The sequence below is a fragment of the Lactuca virosa genome, chromosome 8, assembly GCF_052849685.1.
Source record: "Lactuca virosa cultivar CGN04683 chromosome 8, Lactuca_virosa_CGN04683_v6, whole genome shotgun sequence".
Lineage (NCBI taxonomy): Eukaryota > Viridiplantae > Streptophyta > Magnoliopsida > Asterales > Asteraceae > Lactuca > Lactuca virosa.
In genome coordinates, this window is record NC_136433.1 from 205,650,753 (window position 1) to 205,671,525 (window position 20,773).

At 35.9% G+C, this 20,773-nt stretch overlaps 1 protein-coding gene across 1 annotated transcript; it reads left to right on the top strand.

Annotated features, from left to right (window-relative positions):
* The first annotated feature begins 5,068 nt into the window (after positions 1–5,068).
* Positions 5,069–7,913, top strand: LOC145134573 (protein NRT1/ PTR FAMILY 1.1-like). The gene is made up of 5 exons (XM_079069409.1): positions 5,069–5,373; positions 5,463–5,559; positions 5,657–5,874; positions 5,959–6,509; positions 6,871–7,913. Exons 2-5 carry the CDS (start codon positions 5,472–5,474, stop codon positions 7,793–7,795), a joined length of 1,782 nt encoding a protein of 593 aa, XP_078925535.1. The 5' UTR covers positions 5,069–5,373; positions 5,463–5,471; the 3' UTR covers positions 7,796–7,913.
* The last annotated feature ends 12,860 nt before the right edge of the window (positions 7,914–20,773 follow it).

Consider the following 20,773-nt stretch of genomic DNA (forward strand, 5'->3'; position numbering starts at 1 on the left):
GATGGAGCATGGGTGCAAGTTCTATCGAGTAAAGTGAATGATTAGAGGCATCGTGGGCGTAACACCCTGCACTTATTCTCAAACTTTAGATGGTTAGGATTGTACATATTCTATGTTGAGTCGTACTACAAGCATCGTCATCAGATCAAAATATCCATCCAACAATTCAGTAGCACCATCTCGTGAAGGATCTTCAAATAAACCCAATGATATGGTTCATCTTCATTCTCAGATTTCTCTTCATCACCATATTCAAAATATGGCATACACCTTTTTACCTCTTTAATGTAACATCATAAAATTTAAGACTGAATTTTTATAATAATAAAGTAACTAAATCAAATATGATCTATATAGCTAAATAATTAAGGAATAATTATATCATTAGTGATATGAAGTTTAGAAGGTTAGAAGTGAAAATAATAACATTTTAAAAGTTAAAGGGCCAAAAGTGTTGGCAAAGTGAGTTGACCAAAGGGTTGACTCAATTAATGGAAGGGACTACCAAAGTTATAAAATGGATGAGGAAGGACTTATTATGTCAAAACTTTAGTTAAAATCACAACTATTGAGGTTTAGTGGGTTTTGGCCAAAACATGTAAACTTGGGGGACCAAATGGTAAACTATTGGGAAATAAGGATGCATCTACTTCCCCCAGGTGGAAAAGAATGTGAATTGAGGCATACCACCTCCTCTAATGGCAATTGTGTTGTCAATATCTTCTAGGGTTTGATTCAAGTGGACATTGGAACGCCCAAGCAAAGAAAGGAAGGAACAAAGGATTACAAGGTATAATTTCTTCCCCTCTTAGCCTAGAAATCGATTTCATGATGTGGGGAAAACCCAAATGGTGATTCTCATTTGATTATTTTATTAGGTTTTAGTTTTCTAATCACCCTAGAGTGGTTTACATGGTTCTAATTTCAGTGTAATCATCTCATTAACAGATTGAATGATTTGGGTAAAATCTCCATGGACCCTAGAAATCTAATTTGGGATATTGTAATATAAGCTTTTATGGAATGAATTCAATGACCTAGATGATCTTTGATGTCAATGAATCCAATTATTATGCTCAAACGCATCCATGATGGTAGAATATTGCATAAACATGGATTTTAGGTGGTTTTGGGGAAATTAAGATGAAAACAATGGAATCCTTTGTATGTGAGAATTTGATGAGTATATGATACTCATAATTTGATACTAATAATATGATTTAAATGCAAAAACATGAAGACTTGAATGACTTTTAGTTGAATTTATGAAATGTTTGGCCATAAGGGCATTTTGGAGATTTGCTATAAAATTGGACAGTCCCTTTATTGTTAAGAGCTTGATATTGGATTGGATTGAGTACAACATGTTTTATACACTTAACCACACCCAATGATATATTAAATGATTTGTGAATAAGTCATATCGGTTGAAGAATGTTATTGAGCAACTTGAGCTCTTAACCCTTTCAATTAAGTGTTTATAAGAATTTAGAGTGTAATAGGGAAATTAAGGATTCCATAGTTAAATTAAACACCTAAAATGGGTTTGGTTATGGTTTTACGTACTCACAAACATTCATATGAGTGTTCAATAAGTTGGGAAAAACTATGTGAGTTTTAGAATGTAAAATTGCAAAATAGACTAGTTAACCCCCTTCTTATAAAACTTGAAGATAATCATGTTCTTAATGGTTTCAATGAGAATTTAATGGATTAAGTGGAGTGTTTTTGGATGATAAAACACATCCTAATCATGTGTAAGAACCTATAAAAATGGTGTAAAGTGAATTGGAAAAGGCCTTCAACAACTATGCAAAGTAGAGTGCCATTTTGAGAAAACGAGATGTGTGTTTGCAAACATGAAAACACGGTCGTGTTTTCTCAAGAAAATGAAAAACACGACCGTGTTTCCTTCTCAGATAATTTATATTTTCTACACACTTTTCTAATTTGTTATTGGTTCATCCGTTTGACCCTATTCCAATTGCAATGGTTATTAATGGTTGAAAAATGATGTTTATAAGAGTTTACAAGTTTTATAACCCTCAAGGGTAATTTAATAATTTTTTTGACTTTCACCTATATGTTATATAAGTGGTGTTTAAGAATGTTACTCTAAGGAAAGGAACTAGAAGAAGCGTATCTAATCTTCTTGTGATTGAGGTGGGTACATGTTGAGATTTTATGACTTTGGAGTAGATGGCTAAATGATTTCATGATAATGAAATACCAATATTTTTATATATGAAACATTTTGAAATGAAAGTGTTAAATACTTTTGAAAGGAATGTTTTGAAAGAAAGAACGTTTTGAAAGCAAATAATGTTTTGGAAGAGAGAATGTTTTGATAACGTGTTTTAAATGTTTTGAGATATAGATGTTTTACTCTTGAAATTAGTATTTTGATACTAATCTATGGAATGTGTAAATCATGGAAAGTAATGAAAAGAGTATATTGCTCGACCCAGATATCCCCCCAATGGGATATAGAGGAATCTATTGGTGTGACGCTACCAATTCGCGAGATAGATTACGTAACGAATATGATTCTACGGTGAACTGATTATGTTCTTTTCACTATGGTATAGACTTGGGTGTATTGCTAGATCCTAAGTATAAAAATGGCAACAGTTTAATACCGGAACTAACCCTTAATGCTAGAAGGGAATGAAACGTGGAAAATGTCTATTTTAAATATGTTTTGCATAATGAAATGTTTTTGATAAAAGTGTGATACATTTTTTGGGCCACAAACTCGCGTATCTCATGAGACATTATTGTCTTACGTATATCTTTTTAATGTCATGTATCTCAGGATGTACTTCATGAGAAATGATGATTGATATAAGTTAGAAGTTAAGAGATAGTTGATGGAGTGGAGATTGTCAAGTTCCTTGTTAATGGTATTGATGTAATTTGTATTTAATTGCTATGATTTGTATGATGTTTATTGGTAACATCCAATATTTTAGTTGCGAATATTTTTATGGGACCGAGTTTTAACTAAATGCGGGTTAATTCCCGAAATAATTTTATAACCATAACATTTAAAACTCTGAAAAATTTGGGGTGTTACATTTACCCGAATGTTATATCTTCGTTCTTCGACAACAACAATGGAATTTTCATAAATTATGTATGAGATACCTATTATTATATTGATATGTTTTCAAAAAAAATTATCTTCATCATCATCGTCCAACTAGATTTTCGATCCTCGTTTACTTGCAATTTTAGAAAAATATTATGGGCACCAAGATTTAGGTTGTTCACTATTTGGATAAAACTAAATTATTCAATTGGATAATTTGGATTAGACTATTTGGTTTGGATACTCGGATTTTCGGATTGGTATTCAACAAAACCAAATAATTATTTTGGATTTCAGATTGATTTTGGTTTATAAAATAAAAACCAAATAGTCCAAAAAACAAATAACAATTTATTATTTATTTATTTTTAATATATCTATAATTATTTATTAATTTTGTAATTTATTTTTTTCAAATAGGTTTAAAATGTTTCACCTAATAAAAAACATTAATATGTATTTTCTCTCGAAAAAATTTATCTATAAAATATTAAACTATAATATACATTCTTAGTAGTTATTTATAAATTTTAAATTGCAACTAAATAATTTGTTTTTGCTTCTTCTATAAAATTGAATAATATTATAATTATTTATCGTTTTAAAATGTTTTGATTTTTTAAAATCGAATTATAAAAACCGATCCAACCGAATTGTAATTGAATCAGATCTAATTGGATTTGAATTTAATTTGGACTATTTGAATCCATGTTTTAAAAACCAAAATTAATTTGGATTCACTTGATTGGATCGGATCAAACCGATCCATCTAAACGAACACCTCTAGTAAGCTTTAATCGGGAAAACCCTTAGAATGTTTTTAAAATTGTTTTACAATCGACAAAAGAAATAGATCGAACCCATAGACCCAACTTTATTATTTAATATATTTTCAAACTTAATATGGAAAGAGAAATTACATAGATTGAATAACAAAATTAGTTTTATGAATTTCGTTTTATTTTTTGTTTTGATTGTAAAACAATTTTCAAAATGCTCTAAAAAAAGTTTGAAAAGGTTCTAAAATAGTAGAAAAAGTTAAAAATATTGCAATTTTTTTATAAATGCAAAAGAAATATTTAAAACGTTTGTACAAAAGGTTTTAAAAAAGTCTTACAAATGTTAATTTGTTAAGAAAAACTAATTTTAGAATGATTTTATAAAAAAATGTTTGGAAACAAAATCGTAAAAAATTTATGATTTAGGTCAAAAATATAAATTATAAAATAATAGATGAAAAAAATTGACAACTTAACAATATTACTACAAACAAAAGGTTTTGTAAAAATAGTTTTAACCCTTTAATTTAATTTCTAACACCCACAAACAAGACTATGTAGATATTGCTTCAAAACAGTATTACGTACCCACAAAAAGGAATCCCACAATCATAAAAGAGAATCCTCCAAAGATATTCTCTTTTGTTGCATCTTAGAGGATGCGGTATGGGCCAAAAACGAAAAGCAACCGGGTGATGTGGCAACCTCAATGACGTCATGACGGGGGAACACCGCCCCCACTACTTGTTTTTGCTCGTTATGTTGCATCTTGTGGTAATGAGGACGAGATAAAACAAGAAAGATGATTGGCTATCTTCTTTATCAACCAATCAAATAATTTTCTTTATTTTCTCTCTCTACCTCTTAACATGATATAACATGTGGAACACAGTTTCCCCCTTGGTGTCATGGTGGTGTTATGGATGAGGTGGCACCAATTTGGTGTTACATCCAGTTGCCCACACCCAATGCTGTTATGCATAGTACATGTATAGATGGACAAGGTACAAGCAGCAAAACATAAACATTGTGATTTTATATACAAAGTGTTCATGCATGAGGTACAAGTAACAAAGCACACATGCATGATGTCATTTGAACGTAAATAGCAACAAAATATTCTGTCAGACGTTATTTACCATATACTATATAGTACCTGTAAATCCCTAACACATGTGACGTCTTTTTTAATGTCATTTGGCTAGTAGCTCTTGTAGTTGTATACAGAGTAACATCAATATATAGACACTTCCGAATATAAATATCGAAATATATAATCTTACAGGCACTACAGCGGCAATGGCTTTGATCAATTCATGGCGTTTTGTTAATTAAGCTGTCAAAGTAACATCATCAAGGATGTTTATTTACGCTAGATAATAGAAGACCTTTTCCTCACGAAACATATTTGTCTGCCAATACCATGCCTAACAAATGATCCAGAAAAAAGCACAAGTTGATAAACAGAGAGAGATATATCTGCGGTTTTGTTAATTTGTTTTCGTTAGTTTTCAACTCGATCCTAGCTACTATTTATTTCTTGCTTTGTTGATTGTGGAAAAGTTACAAGATTTTCCCTGCGATTTTCGTAGGTGGAGAACATGGAGATGTCTTCGATTGAGTCAGAAAGCGTCTCCAAACAAGGATCAGTTCAAAAAGGCGGTCTTCGAACTATGCCGTTTATCATAGGTACATGAATCAACACCACTTGCTTCTTGTGGTAAAAAGCAAATGATCATATAACAAAACTTTAATTTGCTTAGTTTTTCTTGTTAAATGTTTGTAGTAAATGAGGGGTTTGAAAGGGTTGCGAGTGTTGGACTTCGAGCAAATATGATCTTGTACCTGAAAAACGAGTATCACTTAAGCAGCGCAACTGGAGCAAGCATCTTGTTCTTATGGGGAGCCATCTCAAATTTCATGCCTACTTTGGGAGCTTTTCTATCTGATTCATATTTGGGACGTTTTCGCGTGATTGGAATAGGATCAATCGTTTCTTTGATTGTAAGATCAAGTCTCATCCTAATATCATCATAATTTCACACTTATATTGAATATCTAATCAATGATGTAATATGTGTTCTTTAGGGAATGACTATGGTGTGGTTAACGACGTTATTTCCAGCAGCAAGACCACGTAGTTGTGATCCAACGGTTGAGAGCTGTACAAAACCAAATCATGTCCAGCTTGCCCTCCTGTTCATGTCTTTTGCAGTGATGTCGATAGGCTCAGGTGGGATTAGGCCATGTTCATTAGCCTTTGGTGCAGACCAGTTTGATCAGCCTGAAAATCCAGAAAACCCAAAAATCCTACAGCGTTTTTTTAACTGGTACTATGCTTCAGTTGGGATTTCTGTGATGATATCAGTCACAGTTATAGTTTATATTCAAACGGAGAAAGGATGGATTTTAGGTTTTGGAATTCCTGCAGCGTTGATGTTATGCTCAACTATCATGTTTTTCATCGGTTCTCCTCTTTATATCAAAGTGAAGGCAAATAAGAGCTTGTTCACTGGCTTTTTTCAAGTTGTTGCCACATCTTTCAAGAATAAAGATCTTGCTTTTCCATCAAAAAGTTCGAACCCTTGGTTTCATCACAACAAGGGTACCAAGATTATCGTACCCACGAACAAAATACGGTATTTTTCATCATCTAATGTCATCAATATTTACACTATTTGATTACCAAACTAGCTAGTATACTCCCACAAGCTCAGGATAGCTAGCTATACGTGGAATTAGGTAACGACAACATGCAAGAAGCATGACCAAGTTAGGCATAGATTCTTGATAATAGCATTTACTAAAAATTGCTTTGGAAACTCCTAAAACAATACATAAGAATATGGTTAGATTCGTAGTATATACTCTTGATTTATAAAATCTAGTCTTTTATCTTTGTTAATAACGCAAAGTGATATAAGCGATATATATTATTAAAAAAAAGACTAGCTAAATCGGATATATTCTTTCTTGTTTCTTTCTCTTATGTTTATGTAGATTCTTGAACAAAGCCTGCATACTGAAGAACCCCGAGAAGGATGTGACTCCTACAGGAGAAGCTGTAGATCCATGGAGCATGTGCACCGTGAAGCAAGTCGAAGAATTCAAAGCACTAATCAAGGTGCTCCCGATATGGTCTACAGGCATAGTGATCGCAGTCACTGTAAACCAACATTCTTTCCCTGTGCTCCAAGCCTACTCCATGGATCGACATGTGATAGGGAGTTTCAAAATTCCACCAGGATCCTTCGATGTTTTTGCATTACTAACTTTAACCATATGGGTCGCTCTTTATGACCAGCTTCTAGTACGCCAGATTGCAAAACTCACAAAAAGACCACAAGGTTTTAGCCTAAAACAAAGAATGGGAATCGGGATTTTTCTTTCATGTATAGCCATGGTTGTGTCAGCAACTGTGGAAAGAAAGAGGCGCGATGCAGCCATTACCCAAGGGCTTTCGAGGAACCCTTATGGAGTAGTAAATATGTCTGCATTCTGGCTAGTACCACAGTATTCCTTGATAGGTTTAGCTGAGGCTTTCAATGCAATAGGGCAAATAGAGTTCTACTACTCTCAGTTTCCAAAGAGTATGACTAGCATTGGAGTGGCTCTATTTGCACTTGGGAATGCTGTTGGAAACCTAGTCGGGAGTCTAATTGTTGGGGTCGTGAATGGGTACTCAAAACAAGGTGGAAGAGTGAGTTGGGTTTCAAACAATTTGAACCAAGGTCACTATGATTATTACTATTGGATTCTTGCCATTTTGAGTTTGGCAAATTTTTTCTACTTTTTAGGTTGTAGTTGGGCTTATGGTCCTTGTGATGATCCAAAACAATGGGATGATGAAGTAGAAGAAGTTGAGGAGGTTCAAGAGATGAAATTTGTGAAGGGATCTTCATCTCCCATGCATCATAGGATCTAGATGATCTCCATTGGTACGTGTATTTGGATCTGTAATTTCACTAGATCTTGCTTATCAAATAGTATGTTGTGAAATTGATTTATTTTGATCGGAGTTCGTAGTTGTTTGGTTTAAGCAATTGATGTAGCTATGAATTGTTTTATTTCGTCTTTGGAGGCATGACTATATATATATATATATATATATATATATATATATATATATATATATATATATATATATATATATATATATATATATATATATATATTAGTTTATAACCCGTAGAAATCATGGTTATAAAATTAATTAAACTTTTATAATAAAAATTTATAATTATTAATCAGTTATTTTAAATAAGTCATTTTAAATAAATTATTAATTAAGAAATATATCAAATTTTTAAAGTTATTATAACTTCAAATTTAACATATAATTAGAAAATGTAAATTTGAATTTTGAATATAGTTGTCTAGTATATCTACATGACACATGACATAATATTAATGATAAGTTGTATTAGAGTGACACTTGACAAAAGAAAATTAAAATTATTCACTTATTAAAATAGGGATATACCGTATAAAACTTAATTTTGTAATTGTTGGTTGTCTAAAATGAATATATATATATATATATATATATATATATATATATATATATATATATATATATATATATATATATAAGTATAAGAGTATCTATAATACATTGAACTTTTTACGGTTCTAATGGATTATCACATCATCATTATGCTTTTTATACAATTTCAACAAAAAATTTCTATAATGTATTGAACTCTATAAAGTTCAATAAAAGATATACTTAAAAACTAAAAAAGTTTCACTTTTCAAATGAAGAATTCAACTATTATTGAATTTCATATTAATTGAATACCAAAATAATATCCAACAATAATAAAATATAAGCTTTTAAAATCTTTTAAATGTCAATTAAACATATCATTTCATTCAAATCTCTCAACGGTCTATCTAATATAGTTTACACCAAAAAAAATCTATGATGATAATATATACACATTAATGGGTTGTATTCACTATTTATGCCTATATAGAAAAGGTTGGTAATTAAGGAAAAATTCCCAAGTTGATTTCATCTAATGATGATTGCTTCTTTTATGAATTTCATGATAATAAGCAAATATTTTAATTACTTTATCAGTAACGATATATATATATATATATATATATATATATATATATATATATATATATATATATATATATATATATATATATATATATATATATATATATATATATATATATAGTTCAATAGAGAACCATTATTAATAAATGAACCAAGGAACCAATCCAAAAGTGTCGAAATTTAAAACGATCAACGGCAAAAGAAAGAGGTGTAGACTTTTACAATGGACGCACATGTACCGGATTATAACAAAACTCACTTCATTTTTTTAGTTTAATTTTTTTTCACGCCATGTTTTTTATCAAAAAAAAACCGAATATAATATTGTTTATGATTTTTCGTCCTGTTTCCATAGAGATCCATATTTACATGATATTCTTATTAAAAATGTGAAAATCCTTTTTTTCACTTTTTGATACAAAAAGGGTAAAATTGTAATTTTTGCAGTATAATATTTTTATTCTTATATGCTCTCATATTTGAACACAGAACTCATATAAGTTACAAGTTTATACAGTCCATTTATAGTTTAATTCACAATATTCACAACTCGATACAAACCATTTTACAATAATTCGCAAACTCAAAGAAATCAAAAATTCAAACTCTACTACTACCACCACCATACATTGCCACCAACCACATGTATTAGTATCACAACCATCATTTTCTTATAAATCAGATCTGTAAATAAAGTCATGCGTTAATAACTTAAATACTACATTCACAGTCTAATAAAACCATTTATTTCACTCATTTTGAATTTAATGCAAAATTATTATTAAAACTAATGTATTCTTACATACTTATACAACACAAAAAGTAAATATATTCAGAAGAAAATTAACAAAAAAAATCTATATATAAATCATTCATATTTTAAATTGTGAATTTAATATATTAAGCCGTGAATAAAATTTACATTATTTCAAAAGCAACCAAAAAAATTATATAATAATCACAGCTTAATGTCAATTCATTCACAACTTAATAAAATCAATTCATAATTTAGTACACAAAAATCACAGCTTAATATAGTCAATTCATAGTCTAAAAAGAAATTTCACAGTTTAATGCAGTCAATTCACAGTTTAAAGCACAAAAATCACAGTTTAATACACAAAATTCAAAGTTTAATACACAAAAAGTATGCATCCACAACCATATTTTCAACTTAACACTCTTTATATAGTCAATTCAAAGTTTATACACAAAATTCATAGGTTAATACAAGTAACTTCATACTTTCATACGCATAATTCACAGTTTAATCTAGTCGATTTACAGTTCAAACAGAAAATTCACAGCTTAATGCAGTCAATTCATAATTCAAAAAGAAAATTCAAAGCTTAATGCAATCAATTCACAGTTTAAAACACAAAAATCACAGCTTAGTACACTAAATTCACATTTTAATACACAAAAAGTAGTATTAACATCCATATTATCAACTTAAAACACTTATTACAATTAATACACAATTTAATATAGAAAATTCACAAACTAGTATAATAAATTCAAAGTTTAATTCAAAAAAAACTTATACATTCATAACTTAATAGGAGTTAAAACTAAGATTAACAAAATTATACGACAAAAGAGAGATTAAAACATCAAATTCAAACTTTAACAGAAAAAACATACAAAAAAATAGTTTAGGACTCTCTTTCATAGTATTGACTACTTAAAACATATCAATTCACTCATTCACAGTTAAAACGAACTTTAACATAACTGAACAATAGTTGAAACATTAAAAATCATAATTCACAGCTTAAAAAATAAATTTACATTATTCGAGAAAACATTAACATAATAACGCATTTTCTAAGTTTTAATTCATAATATAACAATTATCAAACATAAACTATGAATAGCAATTTGATGCATATGTTATAACTAATAAGAAAAAAAAAAGCATGGATCCACAACTTAACAACAAAAAAAAACTATGATTAACAAAAATAAACAATAAATGAGATATTAAAACATTAAATTCACAGCTTAACAGAAGGAAACAAAATAAAAATAAAAAATTGACATACCTGATGTGTTTCACTGGAGGTCAGAGAGAAAGAGATGGAGAAGGTGATGGTGTTGGAACGTATCTAAGGTGGTGGAACTACCATCAGCTACCGGTACCACTATTAAATCTTCAAATATATGTATGAAATAGCACAACATAAACCAGATCTAGAAAAATTGAACCATACACACCAGATCTGACTAGATATGAACATGATGTCGACGGTAGGACGTTGTAGTGTGACATTAGTGGTGGTAGCGATGGAGGAAACGAAGTTGACGGTGATGACGGTGGTATCAGCTCTGACCAAATCGCACCAGAACTAAGATGTTTTGCGTTTTAGAGAGGGAAAGTGAAGCTGAAACAATTTCGTCACTCTAGATCTTAGACCAGGTGGTGATCGACGGTGGATACGGAAGTATTTTCATCAGATCTTGTTAGATACGTGTTTCTATTGGCAGTGACAGTGATAGACGAAGGTGGTGGTTATCACCGCTCGACGGAGCTCATAAATCTGGAGGAGAAAATGGTATATCTGAAGACGAAAATGGTAGATCTGAAGACGAAAGTCATAGATCTGAATACGAAAACCGTAGATCTGAAGATGAAAGTCGTAGATCGGAAGATGAAAATTATAGATCTGAAAACTAAAGTCGTAGATCTAAAGCTGAAAATTGCAGATCTGAAGCTGAAAATTGTAGATCTGGAGCCAACCGGAGCTTGTGGATCTGAAGGTGGCGGTTCGTCGGTGGTTGGAGGCGGCGACGGTACGCCGGCGGTAGGAGGCGGTGACAGCAGGGGGTGGTGGCTGGTGGCAATGTTTATGTGTTCTTCAAGTTTGAGATGAGAGAGAAGATAAAGTTTGTATAATGTGTAAATATGATATAATAAAAGATGAAACTGTTGTTGGGAGAGTTTGAGTGGGTTTGGAAAAGTTTTCTTGCAAAATAAGTTTGAAAGAATAGACCAAAATAAGTGGTTCCTACGGTTCTTAATCTTTTTTGGTTCTTATTTGAACTTTTACCTATCTTACTATATTATTATACAAACCTTACTATTTCTAAAAATAGATTTAAGACGTCCAAAGCTTTAAGCTGAATGTACAATATACCAATGCATATATTTGCCTCTCACTTATCCGTTTCCCTAATTATCTATTTTCTTCTCCTTGACTGACTTGTTCTCTCCCTATTCGACTTGGAGATGACCGATTCAAAGCACAAATCAAGGAACTATAGTTACCATTATTTTGAATTCCAAAATTCCCTAATATCTCGCCCCCGTCTCTTAAATGATCACCACCGCACACACTCTCTCTCATCTTTTCTCTCAAAATCGAACGCAATTTGCAAGTGAACAACACAGAAGCCTCTTTCTATGAAAACCCTAGATATCGTCAGTTTTTCATCAACTGTCGTCTCCACCACCACGAAATTCTTTGCTATTATCGGTCTTCTCTCTCATATTCTGGTTATAAATCACATATTTGCTCTTAACTTGGTTTTTATTGTATTGTTTAGGTCAAATGAATCAAAAATATTATCAAATGAGAGCTCTTAACACGGTTTTTCTGGTCCCCTCCTCTCTCTCTGTATATATTTCTCTTTCGCTTTTGTTTTTTTTATCATTTTTTGGTTGTTTTAAAATTATTGTGAAGTATACATAACAAATGGAGTGTTGTTATTGTTAGATAATGCGGAAAATCATAAATTGTTGATAGATACTTTTTGAACAGATACTTTCTAAGTGAGTGTTGATAGTATGTTTCGTGGACGTTGGGGACACTTGGTGCAAACCCAAAAGATGAAGGTGCAACGATTTTAGAACTTGCCACGATTTTAAGACCTTGTCATTACTGACGATCCTGATTTCAAGGTAGGCAATAGTTGTTTTTTTTTTGTTTTCACCGTAAATATTTTGTTCAAATAATCAACAATCCAAAAACCCATTGAGATGATATCGTGTTAATGACATTTTGTTCAAAACAAATTGTATTGTATAGGAGTTGATTATCTATTGATTATTTGTTATTTCTTTTTACAGTATCACATATACCAAATGGAACACTTTCTTTTGCTGAAAACAAGTTTGATAATAAAATATAAAGTGTATTTTTATTACTATGAACAACTGCTACATCAACAAAATAAGTTGCAGGGTTATGCGAGAAGATGTAAACATACAACCTGTTCCCCTTTTCTCGACTAGCATTGGCATCCATCTATCACTCCAACATTGATCTTTATAATAAAGATCAATTTCAACTAATCAGACATATTATTTAAGGTAAGAGAGGTGAAAGGAATCTTATTCCTACACCAGGTTTGATTTTGGAATTACATCCAAAATAGATTTTTGATTTCAACATGACTTTATCAATGTATACATATGTAACGCCCCGTTTAATTAAATAAATTGATAAATGTAAGTCCCGGACTAATTTGTGAAGAATTTTAAAAGTCGGGGGGTTAAAAGTGCAAGTTCTGGACTTAATTTGAAAAGGATTTCAGAAGCCAGGGTCCGTTTGGTAATAAATGGGTTTAAATTGAAAAGATTTGAAGGCTTAGGGGCTTATTGGTATTATGGGGATCTATTATGAAAAGAATTATGGAACCAGGGGCAAGAGAGTAAATAACTGATTAAAGTTGAAAAGTTTTAATGAATGAGGGGTTGATCCTGTCAATATGGAAATAATTTTAATGGCACGGGGTATATATGTATTTCGGGAACCCTAACCCTAGAAGACTATTCCAACCGCCACCTTCACACCTTGTGACTCCTCAGTCGCCACCTCCCTTCCACTCACATTTCCGATGCGGACCAAGTTGCTATCCACTGCCGGCGACGCTGTGAGCGACAAGGACCACCGAGACAAGGTTTCTGCGCTGTGAACGGCAAAGGGTGAGCTATGAAGTCGATGTCTAGTTACGAGCTATGGAGGTCCGAGATACCCTAGTCGTTGTTGTGTTTGGATGTCGTACGACCATCTCCCTATTGTATTCTTCCTCTCTTCTCCGCTTCTTCCCGGTGCTGCGACGCTGTGGGATCCCGATGAATATTTCGTTATTTTCTGCTCGTCTGCTTCACGCCACCACAGGGGTGGCCGGGGCTGGTGCGTATTCGAAGGTGGATGTGCGAGTTTTGGTGCTATGGGCGTGTGTTTCTTGGCTGAGAATCAACAGAACCGTCGTCACCACCGTGAGGTGGTGGCTGTTATCGCAAGGGTTGTTGATGCCGCCGCCATACACCGCCAGGCGGGTGGTTGGCTTCTCTTTCCGAGCAAAAGACGTGAAGATGGGTGTGTTGCAGTTGGTGAGTGTATGTGTGTATGGCTAGAATTCCCGGAAAAGACATCACCACCACCATAGGGTGGTGGCTGCCGCCAATCGCCACCGCCGGCCACCATGGTGTGGCTGTGTGTGTGTGTTAGTTAGTGTTTCTATTAGTTAGTGTGTGTTAGTGAGTGTGTGTGTGTGTGTGTTATTTTGGATAAAAGCCTTGTAACTGTAATTAGCATTGAATAATAAAAATAATAATAACCACCACCGTAAGGTGGTGGCCACCGCCGTAAGCCGCCATGGACCACCACTACCCGAGGTGGTAGTGGGTGGTGCCCCACAAGCAAACCCTAATTGACTCAGGAAAACCCTGATGGGCTTAAGGATTAGTTTTGGGCCTATTGGGTCATGTTTGGGTGAAAAACCCTAATTAGGGTTTAGAAAACCCTAATTGTGAGAAAATTGGGCCTTAGACTTATTGGACCCACTTTTGGGCCATTGGGATTGGATTGTGTATTAAGCCCAAATTGTTCCATATCATTTATCTAGTAGAGTAAAGGACTTAATGGATTAAACCCTTAATGGGTTAAGTGAGAAACACTTAACCCTAATCATCATTTTATGTAAAACCCTAATTTGACTTCGGCTTTGTGTTGGGCTATCCAAGAATAATCAAATGGACTAGAGTAATTAGTTGGGCTTTAGGGTAAGGCCCATATGAAGGATTGGGCCCAATTTGGAAAATTGGGCCATAGATGGGCCATAGTTTGGGCCTAGAAGGTTGTATGATATTGGGCCCTTAGAATGAGACATGTTGGACTGGACTGAACAATTGGGCCTTAAGGGAAGTCCATGTAGAGGTTTGGGCCCAATTTGGAAAGTTGGGCCATATGTTGGGCTTTGATCCCTAGTTGACTTTGGGCCTATGGATTGGGCCTTGGGCTTGGGTAATCCAAGCTAGGGGTAATGTAGTAATTATCCAAAGTATGTATTATATAGTTATGTGTTAGAACCCAATTATTAATTAGGTGCTGTTTTGGTGTTGATAGTTCGGGAATCTGTCATCCAACAGCTAGGGTTGAGTCTGCGGGACTTCAGCAGTGTGGGATTGTGTCTACGAGACTTCAGCAGTGTGAGGTGAGTTTCCTTTCAGTAGGAACGGGTCTACGGCCACAATGCTGGCCCGTTTAAGTTAGCAGTAGTTCCGGACTTCAGTCTGATGCAGTAGTTCAGTATGCTTGGTGTCTTTGTGATACAGGCATGGTATGTGTTATGTGTTCCAGACTATGGTCCGATGCAGTATGCAGTATATGTGTTCATATTATATGTCATGATCATGTTATGCTATGTTCAGTCAGTTCCAGACTTCGGTCTGATGCAGTAGTTCAGTGTGCTTGATGTCTTTGTGATTCAAGTATGACTTTGTGTTATGTGTTTCAGACTTCGGTCCGATGCAGTATGCAGTATCTGTGTTTATGCTAGTAGTTATGATTATGCTATGATATGTTCAGTCAATTCCGGACTTCGGTCCGATGCAGAGGGCAAGGCCCTGGTTAGTTCCAGACTTCGGTCCGATGCAGTTTCCGGACTTCGGTCCGATGCAGAGGGCAAGGCCCTGGTTAGTTCCGGACTTCGGTCCGATGCAATTTCCGGACTTCGGTCCAATGCAATGGGCTAGGCCCAGTATGTGCTTTATATGTTATTGTATGGTATGTGGTAGTTGGGGAGACTCACTAAGCTTCGTGCTTACAGTTTTCAGTTTTGGTTTCAGGTACTCAGTTCTCAAAAGAGGAGCTCGGAAAGATTGCAGTGCACACACCATTTGTTCAGCCTGGGATGTTTATACTCTGATATATTTGACAGCTGTTATGATATTTTGAGATACATAGTTTATGATTCTTATATGACATTTGATGAATATGGTTTTATTACTGATTTAAAACGAAATTTTCAGACTGTGTTTTTGGGCTGTTACAAGTTGGTATGAGAACCTTGGTTTGAGGGATTCGAGCGCACTCCCGAGTGTGTCTGAACTCAAACTAAGGAAGTGGTATAAAGTTTTCAAAAGAAAAGACTTTTAGAAAATCAAAAAGAAACTTAAAAAGAAAAGAGTTTTAGAAAAGCAAAAAGAATTTTTAGAAAGAAAAGAACCTTGAAAAGAGAAAAAGGGTGTGGTGCATGCAATCAGCCGAGCTCAAGTAAGTACTCCCAAATTACCCATACAAGTTTATGTTATGATTATCAGTTTCAGTTTCAGTAGAACAGCATGCTAGAATAGGCCTAAGGATCTAGGAGGATGCCTTATGTTCCTGCTATATGTGTTTCTGCTTTATTAGAATTGCATGCTAGTATTGAGTAGACAATAGTAGGATAGCCTGTTTAGGTTATGCCTGATAGTATGATCCTAACATTGTATGCTAGTACAGTTTCTTGTTATGAGGATAGAATTGCTTGAGTAGTTTCCTGTGTCTGAATGCTGCTTGCTTTGTGCTTTGTGGGACTCTGAGTGATTGGAGTTAGCCATTAGGTGAATACGTCACGTCACATGTGATCAGGGTTGAATAATCTCAGAGTGCTGGATTTCGCCCTATTGCGCAGCTCTCGTTTGAGTCTAACCGTTGTAGGGACGAGTCTTTTACTCGAAGGATTATCTGAGCCTCGTCACATGTGATGGTATTCAGGTGATGACTAATTGGCATTACAAGGAGGCCTTCAGCAGCTGAGGACTGGTTTGGGTAGAGTCAGAGATTTCCCTAGGACAAGCCTAGGATGAGATTAGCAGGAGATCAGCAGTAGTAGTAGAAGGGACTTGGTGGAATCGAGGTAGTACTTGAGAAAAGTACGGATAGATGTGGAAGGTAGTATGGGCCCGTACTACTGAAAGCAGAGGATCCGTACTCGAATCAAGGAAGGTTGAGATAAGACCAGGGAACTTGTAGTGTGTGAGATCCTTCGAGTTTGGATGATTATTGTGCGGTTAGTGATCGTATGTTGCCGAGTATAGTGGCGCTACGTGGTAGACCAGATGGTAGCTTTGGTGTCGACGAGGGATCAGGCTTGGACTCTGGAGTCGGGCAGATTGATGATCAGATGAGAGAGTTCATTCCATCTGAGAATTACGCACAGTATCATTGACCAGACTCCTGTGATCCTCAGTGTGATCAAGGAGGGCATTATAGAGATTTGTGATGAGAGGCCCAGTGCATTCTGCACGGAGATAGCAGTCATGATAGAGACCCGTACGTTGATGTTTCGGGAATTTAGAGTTTGTGAGGCTTCAGATTGTCATGGGGGTTAGGAACCCCATTGTTAGTAGTAGATGGTTGGTAGATGTCACCAACACTTTTCGTACCAGACGTTGTCTTGAAAGGAGATAAGATCTGACTTACTTCCTGTCTCCTGAGGGATAGAGCACGAGATTGATAGGAAGAAGTTGGTAGTGAGTTGAGTGATGATGCGGTTAATGCTATGTCATGGGATGACTTTTAGACCAGATTCTGGGCAGAGTGTGCCCAGGCGATTGGGGCGCAGCAGTTGGCGCAAGAGTTGTTAGATCTCCACCAGACGACTGAGACTGTAGCAGAGATCACTGCCAAGTCTCGGGAAAGAGCTTATATGGTACCACAGTATGCAGCAGATGAGGAAATGAAGAAGGTAAGTTATCAGAACATACTGTAGAATGATAGCATGGAGATCATGAGTATCTCGGGGTGCAAGACCCTGAATGATATGACTTCTTGAGCTTGAGAACGAGATATGGACTTGGAGCACATTGGTAAGAGGGGACCAGATCAGTTGCTTATAGTGAGGGGTCTCGGGAGGAGACTATAGATTTCAGATCAGCTTCTAAGAGGCCAGCAGGGTCAGATTCGGTGCAGCACTTGCGGGAAACTGAACAAGGGAGCCTTTTGTTCCGAGGGTTGACTAAGTGTAACCCTAAGTTATCCTCGGTTCGTGTCTGAATTATATTTAAAGAAATGTCATATGCCAATTGCATGCCGAGAAGCATTAGCGAATTCTGATAGAGCAATTCCCCAGATTACGAGATTGGGAAAGTACAGCGTCATCTTGGTTTATTCCAAGACTGAGGAGCAGCACGAGAAGCACCTGAGGGAGGTGCTAGAGACTTTGAGGAGGGAGAGAATTTTCGCAAGGTTCTCCAGATGTGAGTTCTGGTTGCGCGAGGTGCAACTTCTTGGGCACCTTGTCAATCAGAAGGGTATTCTAGTCGTTCCGGCCAAGATAGAGGTCGTGATGCAGTGGGAGATTCTGAGGTCTCCAATTGAGATTCGGAGCTTCCTGGGTCTAGCGCGTTATTACCGGAGATTTATTCGGATTTTTAGAAGTTGTGTGATCTTTTGGATTAGCTGGTGTTGAAACCCTAGCAATGGTAAGCGTGGTTTCTAGCAGATTGGTCATGGGTGATAAGAAGGATTGATAATCCTTCCAGAATTGTGTGTTGAAAGACGTTAGTTGAATCAAAGTGGGGGAGAATCATCTAAGGATTCAGAAGTAGGAGCAGTTTTGAAACTGGGATAAGTTTCACATCTTTGTTTGGAAGGAAGACAGCTTAAGCGGCTGTATGGTTTGATGATAGTGTGAGATGGAAGTTCGGAAAAAACTTGCCAATAAGGAGATCGCGTTCCCGTAATGTTTGCTATTAAGCCTTAGGGAATCAGGTTGGGGATTCCAGACAGGACATGAGTTCAGCTGAGTGCGGGTCAAGCGCGTGTTCGATCCAGTATATATAGTGTTAGAGTGTTGTAAGTCTGCGGGTGTAGCCGTAGCATTCACTAGCAGCCAGATCGTGTTAGAGTGTTGTAAGTCAGCGGGTGTAGCCGTAGCATTCACTAGTAGCCAGATAGTGTTAGAGTGTTGTAAGTCTGCGGGTGTAGCCGTAGCATTCACTAGCAGTCAGATAGTGTTAGAGTGTTGTAAGTCTGTGGACATAGCCGTAGCATTCACTAGCAGCCAGATAGTATTAGAGTGTTGTAAATCTGCGGGTGTAGCCATAGCATTCACTAGGTTGGTAGATAGTGTGAGTGCGTTGTTAGGACGCGGAAAGAACAGTAGTACCCACCAGTTCGGGTGTAGCAGTGAGGAAATGGAAATCCACGGATTGGATTTCGGAATTTCCCAGACGGATTAGACCTAGTTAAGCCAGTGATAAGATTGTAGAAGCGCCACTACAGATATGAGAGCAAGGAAGCAGTGGACTGCTTAAGGTCACTTATGACATGAGGCTACCAATGGTCATGTAGCAATCACTTTTAACCTTGGGTTTGGTGACGTCAGGATTCGATGCATGGAACCAATCAGTTAGATCAGAAGGACGTTAGGGCCACACTGATAAGATAACTAGTAGCAGCTAGATCCATAGAGGGATTTCGTTCAGAAGTCGTGCGAGGCGGCTAAGCAGGGAGTCCTTTGACTCCGTAGTTGGTCTGTTGCGAGGAACTCATTCACCTACGATTATTAGGGCTTTTGCGAAGATTGGTCACGACTACCCTAGGAGGGCTAGAGTGTGCCCAGGATGGTGACCATGTTACTAGAAGTGGTTGGGCATGTAAGGAATGGTAAGAAGTGATTTCGAGGACGAAATCTAATTTAAGTGGGGGAGAGTTGTAACGCCTCGTTTATTTAAATAAATTGATAAATGTAAGTCCCGCACTAATTTGTGAAGAATTTTAAAAGTCGGGGGTTAAAAGTGCAAGTTCTGGACTTAATTTGAAAAGGATTTCAGAAGCCAGGGTCCGTTTGGTAATAAATGGGTTTAAATTGAAAAGATTTGAAGGCTTAGGGGGCTTATTGGTATTATGGGGATCTATTATGAAAAGAATTATGGAACCAGGGGAAAGAGAGTAAATAAATGATTAAAGTTGAAAATTTTTAATGAAGGAGGGGCTGATCCTGTCAATATGGAAATAAGTTTAATGGCACGGGGTATATATGTATTTCGGGAACCCTAACCCTAGAAGACTATTCCAGCCGCCACCTTCACACCTTGTGACTCCTCAGTCGCCACCTCCCTTCCACTCATATTTCCGATGCGGACCAAGTTGCTATCCACTGCCGGCGACGATGTGAGCGACAAGGACCACCGAGACCAGGTTTCTGCATTGTGAACGGTAAAGGGTGAGCTATGAAGTCGATGTCTAGTTACGAGCGGTGGAGGTCCGAGATAGCCTAGTCGTTTGTAACATCCCAAGTTCGGAAGCAAGAAGTTGAAGGGTGCTAAGTGAAAATAAAGGAAGGGACTCGGCGAGTAGGTCTCTTGACTCGCCGAGTCGAAGCGGGTGCCTGGCATGGGGTTAAGTGGCCTGACTCGGCGAGTCGGCAGCTGGACTCGACGAGTCAGTGCTGGACGAGGAAAAACCCTAATCTTCGGGGTTGCACCCTATTTAAAGGACTTAATGTCCTCCCCTCAGCTCCCTTAGCCCCCTTTGTGACCCAGAAACCCTAGAATCGTGAGTGAGAGCCATTGGAAGCAAATTGGAGCATTGTTAAGTGTTTTGTGAAGAGATC